Source organism: Tachysurus vachellii, chromosome 14, assembly GCF_030014155.1.
Source record: "Tachysurus vachellii isolate PV-2020 chromosome 14, HZAU_Pvac_v1, whole genome shotgun sequence".
NCBI lineage: Eukaryota > Metazoa > Chordata > Actinopteri > Siluriformes > Bagridae > Tachysurus > Tachysurus vachellii.
In genome coordinates, this window is record NC_083473.1 from 6,637,574 (window position 1) to 6,655,525 (window position 17,952).

At 37.5% G+C, this 17,952-nt stretch overlaps 1 protein-coding gene across 1 annotated transcript; it reads left to right on the forward strand.

Moving 5' to 3' along the window:
- The first annotated feature begins 1,246 nt into the window (after positions 1–1,246).
- zgc:92242 (uncharacterized protein LOC436899 homolog) lies at positions 1,247–16,036 on the forward strand. The gene is made up of 6 exons (XM_060886955.1): positions 1,247–1,382; positions 4,270–4,662; positions 9,982–10,120; positions 11,096–11,186; positions 11,811–12,003; positions 15,392–16,036. Exons 2-6 carry the CDS (start codon positions 4,485–4,487, stop codon positions 15,550–15,552), a joined length of 762 nt encoding a protein of 253 aa, XP_060742938.1. The 5' UTR covers positions 1,247–1,382; positions 4,270–4,484; the 3' UTR covers positions 15,553–16,036.
- Positions 16,037–17,952: the final 1,916 nt, after the last annotated feature.

Consider the following 17,952-nt stretch of genomic DNA (forward strand, 5'->3'; position numbering starts at 1 on the left):
AGGCGGGAATCAAACCCAGAACCCAGGACCAAGAGTTTGTGTATGCAAGTGGATGTATTTCCTTTCATTCCTATCCAAGGATACCGTCAGATATGAAGTATTGTGGAAAAAGAAAGATCAGATTGGAGTTACTTAGTAAGGTCCTTAATTACTGATGGTCAGAAGCACAGAGGTTTAAATCAGGCTACTGTTTATATTTTTGAGACAATGAATTTTGAAAGTATTGTGGAATTATTCAAACAAAAATGATAACTGTACAAGCAGGATACAAACGGCTGAGATTAAAGAGCTTTAAATGACAGAATTCACTTATCATACTCATGGTGCTGCCGTTTCCTCTGACATACTGGTCAAAATTAACAATAATAACTAAAAATGCAACATCTCTGGAAAATTGTCCATAGTGTGTGATTGCGTGAGTGTATCAGAGTGTGTGTGTGCCCTGCAATGGGTTGGCACTCCGTCCAGGGTGTATATAGATTTAACAACAGCAGGAAAAATGACTGAATGGACTAGAGGCTATTTAGGAACCTACTTTTCATTTATTTGATCATGGTGGAGCTCATGACACTGATTGTGAACAAGAAATCCATCGTGAGTTGGCCACTAGTCCATCACAGGCTCTTCACACCTTGGGGCAATTTTTCATTCATTCATTCATTTTCTACCGCTTATCCGAACTACCTCGGGTCACGGGGAGCCTGTGCCTATCTCAGGCGTCATCGGGCATCAAGGCAGGATACACCCTGGACGGAGTGCCAACCCATCGCAGGGCACACACACACTCTCATTCACTCACGCAATCACACACTAAGGACAATTTTCCAAGATGCCAATCAACCTACCATGCATGTCTTTCGACCGGGGGAGGAAACCGGAGTACCTGGAGGAAACCCCCGAGGCACGGGGAGAACATGCAAACTCCACACACACAAGGCGGAGGCGGGAATCGAACCCCCCAACCCTGGAGGTGTGAGGCAAACGTGCTAACCACTAAGCCACCGTGTTGGGGCAATTTAGACAAGTTAATGCCATACAGACAGTTAACTGAGTTCAGGAGCGAGGAACAAAGCCAGAGCTCAAACAATACTAATGTACAGGCATTTTATAATAATAATAATAATAATAATAATAATAACAATAATAATAATAATAAAAAGTACATTTCATCTATTAAAAATGCAGCCAATGCTAAACCTCAAAAAAAAAAAAAAAAAAAAAAAAGTAGGGGGAGGAGTGTGTGTGAGAAAGGAGGCGGGAAGGAGAAACAAAGAAGAATGCTGTGATGTCACTCCACACCACCACTCATACAAAGGCGTGAGGGAGAGAAACACTCTACACACTCACACATTTCTACTGACTGTGAGACTCTCACTCTGGATGTGAGTATGCGTTTGCTTTCTTCTCTTTTAGCTAAAAAAAAAAGTGTGATCTTATAACTGATTTAACTTTTTTGCTTTCTTTTTGCTGGACAGTCCTTTCAGTCTTTTTTAATAGAATCTTGAACATTGTGAATGTGTTAGACTTTCTGTTGTCTATTGTTTGACTCGGCTGAACGTTTCTGCATGCTGTGCAGCTTTTCCTGCAAAGATTTGGGATTAAAACACTGAGGTTTCATGAACGTTGCTCCTGACATTTTGAGGAGTTAATGTTAATGTAAATGTAGGACAAAATAAAAGAAGAAGAAGTAGTTGTGATGTTGCTCTTTAAGTGGCTTTGTTGGCTTGGTGAAAAGCTCACTGAGGAGGAGACACATGGTGAAGTTTACTTTTGAAAAGAGGGCTGCTTTTAAAGGTGTGGAGATCTTTTCTGATATGTGTAACCATCAGACAAAGAGTCAGCAAGACTGAAAATGGAGATCCTGCAAACCAGACAAACAACAACTAGCCAGTAGATGAATGGATAATGGGCAATGAGTAAATAAAGTGAGTGAGTGATAGAAAGAGAGGCTCAACAGCAGCTGAGAGAAAGAGAGAGAAAGAATGGGAGAGAGAGGACAGAGTACACAGGATGAAAACAGGACTGTATTCAAACAGACAGGCTTTTGTCACCATATACAGAGGTCAGGAAAGGCAGCTGGGATCATTTGAAACAGAGGTCACGGACACAAACCCTGCACAATCCCTAAATGAGTACTTAAACTGATACAACATACAATATGTATGTTTAGCATGTGCTGTTTTTGTTTTTTTTTGTTAACTGTCTAGTAACCTGCAATCACGGTTAGCTAAACACAGATTTGATACTGTTTGGGCCTAAAAGAGCTGGCATGAAAGTATGAAGTGCTTCCAAGATATTTAGAATTATATTTTATAAGCCAGTCAGGTTAGTGTAACTATTGTCTCAAAAAATAAAGCTAGCAACTTTAAACCCAACCATGATTATATAATAGCTAGCATCCTTGAGCAGGCTTTCTTAATCTTAGCAAGATAGATATGTTTACATAGTCTCCAGTTTAGCTGAAGTGTCCACGCCACAACAAAGCAACATTTGACCAACAATTTCTTTTATCTGACCTTTCAGGGCTAAAAATATCAACCCTGCTTTTGTTTGTCAAAAGCTGGCAAACTGTTAGCAAGCTATCAAGAACAAATTTAGCTTTACTAGCTGCCTAATAAAGCAAAGTGCATAAAACTCTGATCAATCTACTTACTCAGTGAGTCCATCTTAATTCGGTCATTCTGAATTTCTCTGAAAAACACCTCTATGGCAATATTAACATAGATATTTTAGTATACACACACACAAAGCAAGTAGTATAGCCGCTTCATCGCAGCAAGGAATCTATAGTAGTCACCTATACAGTGTCCCGGTGTTGGCGTGACACTAATAGCTAACTATGAATGCAAGGAAATTCCCGGATCTTATACTCTCCATTAGCAAAAGGAATTAATAGCCAGTTGAGTAACACTCCAGCTTTAGTAATTGTTTGCTTTGCTATCATTTTGTTTAATCAATCAAACATGGATTAAAATGATCTCGCCATCTCTCTCTTTTTTTTTTTTACCAGCCAAGGAACACCCTATTTAAATATCTAGCTACATCCTGTTGGATTTTAAGTGCTTTATGCTGTCGTACAATAATGACTTATTACTGTTTGAAGCTAATGTCATGCCATTAAAGCAGTGTTGCCACATCCACAGTTTTCCTTTGAAAAAAAGGAACAAAGTAAGACTATATAATATTAATGTAGATAGACTGCATGGTTCATAAAAAAGTTTCTGTCTATGTAAATAGTAAAGATTTTTGTTTAATTATGGTTGAATAATATACTCTGCTTCAGTATAATAATATATATGTTTAGCTGGCCAGTTTTGGTAAAACTGTGCCCACTGTAGCCTCAGGTTCCTCTCCTTGATAGTGTGGTGTGCTGCGCTGCTATGGTAGATGGTCCTGATATCCTTTACTGCTCACCATGTTTGTAGTGAGTTACAGTAGAGTTCCTGTTAGCTTGAACCGGTCTCCATATTCTCCTTTTTTGCTCACAGAGCTGAAACTCACTGGGTTTTCGTTTCTCTCAGCATTTTGTGTAAAACCATAGAGAATGTTGTCTGTGGTGATCAAAGGAGATCAGCAGTTTCTAAAACTAGCCTAGCACTAAAATCCAAGCTAGGTTCAAAGTCACCAAGGTCACACATTTTCCTCGTTCTGATGTTTGATGTGAACATTAACTCAAGCTTTTTGATCTGGATTAGCAAATTTTTGTTTTGCGTTGAAATCTTATTGAATGATTGGATGATCTGAATGAATGAGCATGAGTACAGATGTTCCTCAAGATAAGATTTATATAGGCTGTTTATTTGTAAGGGCCCTTCTGTTATGGGGACTTAAACAAGCATTCATCAAGTTTGTGGCTAGAAGCAGCTTTGGTGTTGGGGTACTTTTAAATATTGCATTATGTTTTGTATTGGTATTGATTTGATTTTGTTAGACTTTAAAAGCTGTTGGATGTTTGGAGTTTTGCTGTTAAGTTGATTTTTCAATGTGTTGGTTGCTTTTGTCCACTCACGGTGGAATGGCAGAGTGACCCTGATCAAGCAGTTACTACAGATGGATGAATCTGAACTATTTTGATTCATGGTAACAGAACAAGGCTAATCTGTGGCACTTGTCCACAAAGACGGTGTTTTAAATGATGCTTTTCCATAACGAGTTAAATCAGGAGAATAAAAACAAATGGAAATCTGTCAAATAACTCTAGTGTTGTAACTGATTACTCTTCCTCGTCTTGTTTCTCTTGTTTACTGTCTTTTTTTTTTTTTTTTTTAGAAACAAACAAATACATGCTGATCGTGTGTGCGAGGAATGAGCAGAGCCGAAACAATTGGAGCCAGGTGCAGGAGGACAAGGCTAATTCTTTCCTGAGAAGAGGAAAAGGAAGAGGAAATAACTGAACAATCACATTTGCAGGAGTGCTTCCTGTTTACCTGCAAATACCCACTTTCCTGTTTCTCAACACTTTGTACACATACACACACTTCAATATGCTGCAGCAAATTCTCTCAAACATGTACGTCGACCCGGACATCCTGGAGGCACTGAACGAAGAGCAGAAGAAGACACTCTTCCTGAAGATGAGAGAGGAGCAAGTGCGCCGTTGGAAGGAGCGAGAGGAGAAGGAAGAGAAGGAAGGCAGGATGGAGAAGCCCAGGCCAAGGAAAGGTAAGGATAATATAACAAATATCAGGATGTATTATTACCAGTTATCTAGAAGTACAGATTATTAACTTTACCTTAGAATACGTTGAAAAAATGGATCAGTGACGGAGAGAACAGTGGATCTACAATTAAACCAATGATCCCTTCACCAAGGCAAAACATATTAAGGCACATCAGAACATCACATCAAGTACAGTACATTCATCAGATATGAAGCAGTGCATCACTGAGCGCTTATCTCTTCACATCTTATGATCTAACAGGAAATCTGAGCCTTTTTTTTTTTTTTTTGCACCATCACAAGTCCATCACAATGACCTTGGTATGAGAATGCTAGGATTCATTAACCGCTCTGAAACGTTCTCCAGCTGTAGCTGTGCTGAAACTCTCGAAACATATCATGTCCTGTTTTCTCACACATTCTCCATGACCTCTTTATGGCTGAATTCTTGGGGTCTTGTATGCGGTTAGGACAAAATGAACAAGGCATAACATTTCCCAGACTTCATTATCTTGAGAAAAAGAAATGGTAGTGTGTCTGTATGTAAAGATAATAACTACATATTTCATAAATCCTCTTTTAATATCTCTTAATATCTTTCTAAGATATTAAAATGCCATTGTTATGATCTTTTTTTTTTACGTTATGTGAAAACTGCCCCAATTTTTTTTTTATTAATTTTATTGAACAATTGATTCCATTCTTGAGAAAAAACTCAAACTCTTAAGTAACTTTTTTCCCCTCCCTAATTATATAATGTGTTTACACCGTACCCAAACACCTTTCGAATTCCAATCAATCTTCTCATAATATTCTCACACTCGCGCTCATTTTTTTTACGGTCTACTTGCATGTAAAATTGTAGATGAGTAGAATAGCGTTCATATTTGGGACCTGGTGCACATTACAGGTTTGAACTACGCAAATACTTATTTCAAAAGACCATAGGGAACACAACAGATGAGTAGATGTGTGGAATGTGAAGCATCTTGCCTGCAAAATATCTTTGAGGATTTTGGGGACATGAGCCAGATTCCATGTGTCAGGAATCTGACTCATCTGCATTCTCGGCTCTGTCGTCGTCTTATTTGGAATCCTGTCCCTATCTTTAGACTTCTGAACAGATTTTGTGGTCTAAAAGTGTCTCAGTAAATACATCCTTTGTGTTTCATGTGTTTTTTGTCTTGTGCCTTTTCTTTTGGTCAAAGCCTGGGTTGAGACTCTTCCTATCTTCACCTCACAGTTCACGTCATTGTACATGTTACTGAACGTGTTGCTCTTCATCTGTCGTTTTTGTTTTTAATAATTAGCCTGTGCCTATAATGACTATAAAGCATGCTCTTTTTAGTTCGTTCAATCCATCAGCACTGCATCAGTGGTCTGAGCAGACGTTGACACAGCATTAGTCTGAAATCTGACTCGCTTGAACACACTGTTGGTGTTTCTGTTGGCTGGCAAATTGTTTACACAGTAGCACAAAACCGGAGTTTGCACCTGTATTTTTCCGCAACAGGTGATGCTCTAAAAATTAGACCTACAATAATATGACATTATTCTTCAGGATTACTTAGTAAGTTTTTATACACATTGCTGTTTTGTGTTGTCTTGTACGATTAGGTAAGAATCTAGGAGAGTGACTGAGAAGGAGAATACCTTCTCGATGGTCTGCTTCTTTCTGTTTCTCTCTGTTTGGACATTATGTACCTTGTAAGCCTCGGGGTGAAACACAATAACAGTCGCTCAAAGACCTAAACGAGTTCTGTGTGTTTTTAAACACAACGACCCTATCAGGGTCAGACAAACACACACATGTGCACACGCCCTCATTATCCAAAAGGCACAGCAGTCCTGTTATTCACACATGCTGTTTGTGTGTTTACAAATTTTCAAATTATAATGGTAGCCACGTGTATAGCAGTGTGACCTGTGACACATATATATATATTTTTTATATATAAAAATATATATATAAAATATATTTTTTTTTCTTGTTGGTATTTTATATATATATATATATATATATATATATATATATATATATATATATATATATATATATATATATATATATATATATATATATATATATATAATACCAACAAGAAAAAAAAAGTGTGGTAATCTACATAAAGCACACAAGCATTAATCTAAAAGCTCTTCCGAATTCTGAGGTCATCTTGAATAACTAGGACAGAAGCTGTGGTTGAAGTGGTTAAGATGCTGGGTTGTTGATCATAGGATCAGGGTTAACATTTATGGCATTTGGCAGACGCCCTTATCCAGAGCGACTTACGTTTATCTCATTTATACAGCTGAGCAATTGAGGGCCCAGCAGTGATCAGTTAACAACTTAACCACTGAGCTACCACTTCCCCAAGGGTTCATTTCCCAGAACTGCCACTGTCGGAACCCTTTGAGCAAGGCCCTTAACCCTCTCTGCTTTAGGAGTGCTCTATCATAACTGCCCCTGTACTCTGACCCCAACCTCCAAAAATTTAGGATCTGCTTAGAAAGTATTTCACTCTGCTGTAATGTATATATGACAAAAAATAAAGGCTTCTATTCTAACAAGACTGTTCAGTGATCTGAAATGCTGAAAAGCAAATCTTTCAGTTCAGTCCAGTCTAAAAGAGTCAATGCTCACTCATCTATTTATCCAAAGTGGAAATGGACTCGATAAAATGACCTGTGAGTGTAACTACATGGCAGACGTACACCATAATAACTGGTGTGTATTCAGAATGAAGCAGGATAGTTATCATTTAAAATCCTACACATCTGTATTAATAGCACAATTTCCATCAGGTTTTATATTTTTTTATCTCTAATTATTAAGCAATGGTGGTGAGAAATATCTCCCAGAGAGAATGAGATACGATACGAAACTTTGAGAGGAACCAGACTCAAAAGGGACTATTATAAAGAACTTCTTTCTATAACTGTAGTCAAGTGGAGTTGTGAAGCTGATTTTGTTTTCATGCTGGATATTTTGGATGTGTTTCTTGGATGTCTAAAGATTTGCATTTGTGTTTTTAAAAACGTTTTGCATGTACGTTCTATGCTCTTTTGCATTTGTATCAGTAGCTCTTTTCCGTTGTAATGAGCGTCTCGGTGATCTACGCGAGGCCTGGCAGGGATGAGATGGTGTGATGCTGAAGATTATGAAGTTATGAAGGTCATGTGCTTTAAATTTTAGGAAAAAAAAAAATTATCATACACCCTCTGGCTTGCTCTATTTTGATTGAGGTCTTAAACCTTGACTACAATTATCATGGAATGTTGCGCTAGGTTTGGTTACGCTACATGCTGATGTTTTGAAGTTATGTTTCCATTGTTATATAAACACCGCCAAGGTAATGATCGGTAATCACGTGGCATGCGGTCAGAAGCTGACATTAAGAACGCAACATGATCACACTGGATAACACCGGAGGATAACCTGAGCCCTATTAAAGAGAAACATGCAATTATATCATGGTACAGGAAGCCGGTGTGTGTTCACTGTTCAGTTTAATCGCATTGTTGGGCTTTTTCATACACAAACAAAGTAATAACATACCGTTTAGCTAGCTGCAATAAAGACAGGTCAGGAAATCATGAAGTAACTAATGTTAAATGATGAAAAATCTCATTAAAGTTTCTGTTTGTCAGTTCTGTGTGTGTAAAGCTAAAATGCACAGAATTTATATATAAGGTATAAAATCACGTCAAACTTTTTGTCTGCATCATGTATTAAGACATTCCAACGTAGAACAAGTGTTAAAAAAGGTGTAGATTAAGGGGGATGGGGGGGGGTCTTTTGCTAAAAGAAATATGATGATAATATGATACTAATCATTTGAGATGTACCTGTGACTTGGAATAATAGCTAGTTGCCTAGTTTCTGTTTTTGTTTTCTGTTTACATTCTTATTTCTGATCCAGGATCCACCCCCAAATTCAGTACTTTATACCTTTTGTTGCCTTTTAAGGACAAAGTACATTGATCAAAAGGGGTGGAGACTGTTGGGTAAAGACAAATACTTGTCATTGCTATTATAGTTCACCTTATAAGTGACAGATGCCTTGAATATTGCAGCATGTATGAGAATAGAACAGGTTTAATAGTCATGGCATTTAGAAAAATTTCCAGGCACGATAACCTTCGGTGATCAGAAGTGAAAGTATATTTTAAAAAATATAAAACCTAAGCTATGAGAAGTGTGGAGATGAGACTGGTGACAGGTTGTCCTCAGATATACAGCAGAAATGTACAGGAATACAGAATATCTTTTTAGAGTTGTGTTGCTAAACCCTTCCTTGTATAAATCCCTTAAACCTTGTGCCCAGAGTCCACTGGGATAGACTCCAGGTTCCCTGCAACCCTGTGTAGGATATGTGGTTCAGAAAATGGGTAGATGAATGGTTTATGTACTTTTAATAAAATAAGCAGTGAGTGTAATTACAAGGTGGATGCACCTGGTATGCTGGGCTTGGATGGTTCGATTTGTTTTCTCTGCACATTCAACAATTAAGAATATTCAGTGATTGATTGCATACAGGATAAAATGTATTATTATTGTTCTTTATTATAATTTTTATTGTTGTTGTTATTATTATTATTATTATTATTATTATTATTATTATTATTTATTATTATTATTATTAATTAATTAATTAATTGGGAAAAGTTTGTAAAGGAAATCGGAAATGTGTACATTAGGGAATGCTTGTTAAAGTTATTGTACAAGCGTTGTTTAAATAAATAAATATATAATATATTAGCACGAAATTCAAAAAGCCTAATTGCCAAAACAAGTCCAGTGAAAGTCATTCGTTGCATCACACCGCCCTCTGCTGGTGAATCCGTGCTTTACTTTTTAGTGCTGGGAATTCTGGATCTTTTTAACGAGTCAGATTTTTCGACTCTTTATTGAATTATTATTTTTCAAATTGCTCGTGGACATTTTTATTAATGTCTACTCTAAACAGAGTTTGTTTTGATACTTTGACTTATGATTATTCTTATTTTATCTCACCTACCAACCATCAAACACGTCAACTTTCACGAGTCAACACCGGAGTCGACTCCTTCGTGAACGACACATCTCTTTTCTGTGTGCTTTTATTTTCCTGTCACGTTTCCCGTGCTTAGTAAATCATTTCTGATAATTAGAACCAAATACATGTTCTGATTACTACGTACTATTTTTGTGTGCAACATATATTTAAAAAAGCATCACTGATTCATCACATGACTCTATGATGTCTATGAAGTGTAGTGGAAAGTTGTGTATCTGACATAATGAGGTATAAAGATCATTCTCTCTCTCTCTCTCTTAGCCACTTTTAAGAAAGTGAGTTGGCTCCTGGGACGAGATGGAGATGTACACGTGTGTGTTATAGGAGAGACAGATGAGTCTAAAGTCCTCCTGTCTGAACTAAGGGAAAGGAAGGAGAACAACTTCAACAGCACCAACAGGTACAGATTCCCTCAGAGGTCAAACAAAGGTCATAAAAACAACAGACTACACCTCCTTCTCAATAGCAGGTGCTGAAGAGAGATTATAAAGTTATTTTTGACCCGTAAACATCATTGTTCATGTCATTTACTCCAGTCTTAAGAAAGTAACAGGATAAACCTACTCAAGTCAATGGCATGTAATTCAGAGGTGAAAGAGTCTTCATTGTTTTCATTGTGTTATTGTCAGTGTTTTGTTGTTCAGTTAATCAGGACTTGAGCACATGCATCTACAATTAAAAGTAATAAATCAAATGCGTTCAATAATCCTCTTACCTCAGTCATGTCTGACATGTTATCTGTTTCTTTTTGCAATAAAGAGCCTTAAGCAGTAGCAAATAAATGATTCTGTCGGTTTTTTTCTGTAAATATAATGTTCACTTAATTGCTTCAGATTGTCACAGAGAGTCTGTATTTGTGTTCACAAGTGGTCCATAAGAAAAATAATAACTTTTATAAATAATTAATCATAAATAATTTTAATAATTAAAAAAAAATTCTATTCTAAAAAGAATTTCTTATTTTATTTTGTCTTATTTTATAAATGTATTTGCTGGACATACAAAGTGCTAAACAAAGCTCGCGCTCTCTCTCTCCCTCTCTCTCTCTCTCTCTCTCTCTCTCTCTCTCTCTCTCTCTCTCTCATCTTTGATTATTCTGCAAATAATGCTTAAAGTAGAAATGTATTATAAACAAAATAACATCTACTTTTTCAATACAATTCTACTGTGAAACTGTCCTATAACATATCAGCAAGTTATATCAGTTTCTATAGCTTTAGGCTGTAGTTACAGCACAAAACTAAAGAACACCACATCAGACACCTCCTGGTTGATCAAACACGTTTGGAGAGAGAAGAATGGCTTGAATGTGTGATTTTCTTCCTTTAACTTTCAGCAGTGATAAACTCTCACAGCAGTGTTATTCTTTGAACAGACCTCAGACTGCTGGACATCTCAAAAGCACCCTGGACGTCAGAGGTAACCAAAACGAAAGCAATAAACCCGGGATAGAGCTGCTGCTCAGCGTATGTATAAGTATACTTACATTTCATCTATATTTCAATCATTTAAACTAACACATGATCCAGCATTTTTCTTTGAATGTCATTTGACTGGGTCACATGACCAGGATAGTTGGAGGTCAGGATTGTGAAGCTTGTGACTCGGGACAAAGCATCTGTGGCTGAGATTCGATTTATTGTACTTTAATATATCCTGAAATTAATTATACACTGTACTACACAAAGTACAGGGTTGACAATAACAATAACCCAAATATTTTTCATGATATAAAACCCATGCTACCAAAATGTCTGCAAAATGACAGAATAACATCAATTTAAATGATGCAGGAAGGAAAGAAGAAAAAATATTGATCCAGGTCGATCTAATTCAAAAGTAACAAGTCAGTTAATGTTATAAAAGTACTAAATGAGCATTTAGACATAATTTATCACAATCTTAAGATCGTAATCACGATCCCGCCAATCCAGACACAGAAAATAAGCCAGCTGACAAATCTTTTGTATCTACACCTGTTTCAATCATGTGTTTGACCTGTACATAGTCTATATTTCTTCATCTTTATACTGGCTTTGCCCAGACTGTCCGTTTTTAATTCCTTTACTGTTTATGTTTACATTTTACAGAACGCAGAAGCGATGAACCACTCCAACACTCTCCCAGACATCAAGAACTACAACAACAGTCGCTGCACAGAGGAACTGAAGAACCTGATAACACCAACGTCATATAGGACGGACGGAGAACCGTCTGTAGTGGCAAAACCGAACCAGTTCAGCTTTCAGAAACACTCTGTGGAGCGAGAATCACAGGAAAGAGGTAAATTAGTGCAAATTCATTCATGTTCTAATTAGGCTCCATTCCTCGGTTTAAACTGGAAATTAGGAATATTTGCAATGCTTTTTATTAATTTGTTTGTTTTTATTCATCTGTTTATTTATTTTTATTTTATTCGTTCTCTCATACTAGCATCATAGTCAGATACGAAGCTCACGGACTACAGACACATCTTGTTTATTAACAGGAGGCCAGTGTAACATCAGCAAGTCATTTATATTCAGACCATTAGTTTCTTTAAAATGATTTCAAGTCAAAAAGCTTATATTGTGATTTCAACATTTAAATAGCTGATGCAGTACTACAACATTTCTCCATGAACATGGTGCTACACAGAACAAAACAGAGCTAAGGACTTAAAGTTCTTAATAAACTTGTCCTAGCCACATAAAGTGCATCATGTGCAACCTAGCGTAAACAGCACGAGACAAAAGATGGTGCAAACAGACAATACAATACACTACAGGACAAAATAGGGCCATTCATTCTATTATACAGTACATTGAGCAAAAAATAGAGGATTATAAACAAAGATGGTTCTGATAAACATGTATGCACTTATGTTATAGCAGCCGTTGGATGAGGTATTAAAATGTATTGTGCAAAACAGCAATTTATTTGTGGCTACGCTGGATAAAATGACCAAGTTATGTTTGATGGTTTACTAAATAGAAGCAAGTAAATGTGCTAGGAAATATCACAGGCATATGGGATTAGTCAGAATTCTTTCAAAGCAAGATGTAAAAAAAAAAAAAGAATAATAATACTAACAAATGTTAAACTCACACCTTTTTATAGTGCACTGTAGCATTAGCAGAGTTGGGCTAAAATGAAAAAGCTTAATAATAATAATAATAATAATAATAATAATAAACTTCAATAATCTTCGGTTTTTATTTTGTTTTTTATTCATTTTATTAACGTGCTTAAAGTAAGAGGCCACGTTTTCTCAGTAACACCGTGGTGCGGGTGATTCACTGACGTGTCTAGAGCAACGAGTGACATCTAGTGGAGAGATACTAGAACTGCATCTGAAGCATCCATACTAGCTGTCCTTTCTTTTCTTTTTTCTTTTTTTTTTTACAGCGAGAACGAACCTTAACAACAAAACTGGGTTTTACGGTAGTCAAACGTCCGAACTTAAACGGATCTCAATCAAACTATAATACTCTGATTGTGTAAATTTTGATGTGAATAAGAAGCATCTCTATAGTATATTATCCTATAGCAATTAATGTTCCCAGTATCCTAAAGCACCATACAACCCCTCAGCAGTTTATAGCTGCAACTTGCATTCATTTTCCTCAGCTGGCTCTAATTCTGCTCCATCACTGTAGACCATGCTTCCTTTTATAGCACTTACACGGTCAGTCCCTGGTTAGTTGAGTTCATCTGTCTGCTCTGTAAATTTTTAGCTCTATCTGCAATGTTGTGCAACTGATCACGGCCTACGACTGTGGCCCTAGGAGACGCCATGGTGCGTTCGCTCCCAAAATATTCCTGTGGTTTCCTGCTTAATTTCTTCTCTCAGAAACATGGAAACTGGTATATACGGATTTATGCATTGATTCATATCGATTAAAATTATAAAGAAAGAAATATGGGCAAAAAATATGAATAGGGCTCACAGCATAGCGCAGGGTAACAGCATTACTGGCAACAAACTCGAATTGTATTCAATACAATTTAGAAACGTATACAAAGGAAAATATAAGTTACTAACCAAATATTGGAATATATCTTGTACAGACAAAACCTGAACTGTTGGACGAACCCTTAGAAGATGGCTTCAGTATAAGACTCTCTTTATAAAGCATGTCTGTGCAGTTTATGTCTTTGAACACTTCGTATAATTTTACCTTTCATTCAGACCAGGAGGACTTCAGCTAGTGTGTGTGAGAGACAGAGAGAGAAAGAGGGAGAGCAAACTTACACCCTAGTCTCCATGGCGACAGCCTGACGCAGTCGCAGGGTCATGGCTGCAGAGAACGGACACATTAAGAGGAAGTACAGATCAAAGGGCAGACACAGACCGAGACAGCAAAAGAGAAAGAAAGAGACAGAAATAAAATGGAGAGAGAGAGAGACAATGTGTGTGTTTGTGTGTGAGAGACAAGTGAGAAGGAGTGGGAAATAAGTGTAGCGGGTGAAGGAGAGCTGTAGGGTGCACCGTGTCACCTGGCAGAAAACGAACCTTTCATGGACGAGAGTGAGGGACTGAAATGAAGAGAGACTGACGTGGAGAAAAAGACGACGAGAAAGTGATGGAAAGAGTGGATGTAGCAAATAAAAAGCGATGGGGAGAGAGGGGGGGGTGAGAGAGAGAGAGATACCCACAGGCAGGGAGAGGGAGACAAGGAGAAAGAGACACACACACACACACAAACACACAAGGAGTAAGAGAGGGAGACCCACAGGCAGGGAGAGGGAGACAAGGAGAAAGACACACACACACACACTAGAAGGAGTAAGAGAGGAAGATGCAGAGAGAAAGAGAGACAAAAGAGAGAGAGAGAGCTAGCTCTAGGCTCTGAGCCTTCAGGGAGAAGCTAAAAATACAGTCTATGCCCTCATCCGGCTTCTCCTCCGGATCTGAACAGCGTTTGACTCTGTCCTGTTCTCATCTGTCCGCCACATCATTTCATCCATTTTGATTCAAAGTCGTTATTAATGACTCTTTAACTCACCCTTTGTTGTACTTTTTTTTTTTTTTTTTTTGCCAGATTCAGTTACAAAGCTTTTATTTAGTCTACATATCTTTCCTTGAAAAAAAGCTTATTTTTTTTAGTTCTTTTTGAAACATTTATTTATCCATGATGGGAGCCTTTAAATGGTTTCTGTTCGAGCGTACTTTGTGGTACCAATATCTGGTTATAGCTAACTAACTAGCTACTGTTTTTTTTTGTTTGTTTTTTCTTTACACTTCACACATAGATAACTATCTAAGCAAGTGACCATGCTATTTATAAATCATGAGTTAAAATTATAACAACATTTTATTAGCATTTCAAATGTGTTTAAATCTGTTTAAGCAGAAATGTTTTGTAATATTTTGGAGTATATTTCACTGAAAACAAATTATTTATGAAAACTTGTCAAAAGTTTAAAGAATCAATTATTTTATCCATCTGTAATCACAACGGAGGAAGGAAAAACTGTATATATTGAATCCTCAGCTGGTTTGTGTCCTGATCGTAAAAGCTTTCTACAAGCAGTGGAGATTTACAGCCAATAAAAACAGCTTATCATTACAAGACTAGGACAGATGATTGAATGTTTGGATGAGGTTGAGGTTGAGGTTAACCCATGTCATTTCCCAAGTTTTATTGACACCCCCTCCCCCTCCCCCTCTCTCTCTCTCTCTCTGTAGGATTGGCAAACGAACAAGGGCTCGGTTCGCCGTTTGGAGGCCGTGTGGCTCAGCTCAGGATGAACTTTAACATGCCGAACAATAGAATCCCCTTACCATGCACTAAACCACCTATTCCTACCAAGCCAGCTCATCTACTTACTGCTGCCTCTGTCAGATAAACAGCACGAACTGATGGAAAAGACCGAACAACACTTCAGATAAACACTAACTATGGGTTCCTGATCATTTAACGTTAGCAGAACTGTAAATAAAATGCCGACACGTAAAGCAGAGACTCCAGCACTACCATACTTGAGGCTTTCTTCAGTCGGTTGCACGGATATAAAGCAGGCTGCGGTGTCAGAGCAGCAGAAATAAAACATGATCTACTGTATATGATATCAAAACCCTTTCAATCACTCCACTGCTGCAAGTCGATACAGAGCCTGGACTTTAGCAATACATCCTCTTTTTTTAACAAGATGTGATATCCTCTGTAGCTCCTCTAAGCCTTTTTTATACACACACACACACCATTTTTATCCAGTGACAGAAGACCAAAGATGTTTCTAGATGTTTTCTACTTGTGTTATTGAATGTGCTTTGTAAATATAATAATGACGTATCAAAACTGCAAATAAAACTTGTTGGGTTTCAAAGTTACATGTTTCAGTCAAGAGCTTTTAGTTTATACCACAGCTGAGAGACGACTGAAAATTCATTTTGCTTTAAAAGATGCAGCCTCTAGAATAAAAATGATGCAATTTTGAACAAAAATTCTATTAAATTTTATTTGTATAGCACTTTTAACAATGGACATTGTCTTTAGGCAGCTTTACAGAACTCAGTGAGTTCACTTCCTCCTCTAGTTCAAAGGCATGTGCTGTACACTCACCTCTCTAAGGGTGTTATGAAAGAGATATTAATTGATATTGATTGATTTTGTAACGCTTTGTGGCCCAAGTCTTGTGTTAGAGACATTAGATAGCCTTAGGTTGGCAATTCCATCATTAAACGGATATTAATTTACATTTAAGGCATTTGACAGATGCCCTTGTTTAGAGTGACGTACAAGAGTGCTTTTAAATCTCTATCAATAAATATATATTAACCCTGGCTCACTAGGTTACAGACTTAGGACACCATCAACATAAAACTCTGTTCAGGGTTTTTTTTTATACACAAATAAAAAAATCCATGGAAAATAAGTATTAGTTTAAGTGTTTATGGAAGAGCTGGATCTTTACCTACCAGTGACTCAGCGGTTCAGACATCTAGAGGAAGTTCATTCCACTACTTTGGTGCCAGAACAGAAATGTGTCATGTATATGTAAATGTATATGTATATGTAAATGTGCCTACCTCTTACCCTGAGAGATGGTGGAACCAATCGAGCAGTGCTGGTAGAGTCAAGCAGTGCTAATAGTACTTTATTTCAATACAATACATATGTTAAAACTATAATGAATTCAGAAAGGATGCTCAGAAGTTCTTGTTAACACAACACACTTTTTGACTCTAATATAATCACTTAGAGTTGAAATGATTTATAATCACACTCTCTGGTGTCACCCAGATGACGTTTCCTATTGACTCTGATTCCCATCAAGGTTTCTTCCTAATATCATCTCTGGAAGTTAATACATCCCATCAGCTACAGTAGTGTACCACTGCAGCGGTGGCTCAAGTGGTTAAGGCTCTGGGTTGTTGTTCAGAAGATTGGGGTTCAAGCTCCAGCACTACCAAGCTTCCACTATTGGGCCCTTGAGCAAGGCCCTTGACACTCAATGCTCCAGGGACACTGTATTATGGCTGACCCTGTGCTCTGACCCCAACCTCAAAAAAGTTTTCAGCGTGCTGTAATGTATAAATGACAACAATAAAAAGTCTTCTTCTTCTAAAAGTGTTTTCTGTTCACATTCATTTTTGATAATCTACAGGTTGTAAAATTATATCATGTAGGAAGAGCCTACCTAGGCTTTAAGATTTTTACTGTGAATACTTTCTCCTGGTGGACTTGTGTGTGAGCTCGCTCTGGAAAACTCGCCTCCAGCTTCCTTAGCCTCTGTATGATTGCCTGGCAGTCTGGCCTCCGGCACTGTGCACTTGGATTGGATGCCGTAGCAGGTCTTGTCCCAGTAGATGCTGAAGGTTGTAAAGTAAGTTCGAGGCAGCTGACCATGGCTAGGGCAGGACTACTTGCCCCAAGCATGGCATGCTGCCTCAAGACTAGCTCCCTCTTTGCTAAGGTTGTATAGTGAGCCGGCTCATCTGCCTGTAAAAAAAACAAACAACAAACAAACAAACATATTTTTCGATTTAGCTGTTAATTGTTTGGGTATGTGCAAAATAGGAATAGATTAGTAGATCAGTAACTACGCACAGCTATGTCTTTATTTGCTGCAGCATCATGTTGGTCCAAGCAGTTTAAAGACACTATATAACTCCCACGCTTCTGGCAATTGAAGGTTTCAATATTTTTTATTTGCTCTGCCAAATCATCATCACAATCTGTTTGAACTACTTTTTCAGCCAGAAGTAAAGCAGAAACAGATGTAATGTCCCTTAGGGTTCAAACC

Coding starts and splice junctions, on each gene's coding strand:
- zgc:92242 (XM_060886955.1), top strand. CDS start 4,485: ATGCTGCAGCAAATTCTCTCAAACATGTACGTCGACCCGGACATCCTG. Junction 4,663..9,981: donor GAAGCCCAGGCCAAGGAAAG/GTAAGGATAATA, acceptor TCTCTCTCTTAG/CCACTTTTAAGAAAGTGAGT. Junction 10,121..11,095: donor AACTTCAACAGCACCAACAG/GTACAGATTCCC, acceptor TTCTTTGAACAG/ACCTCAGACTGCTGGACATC.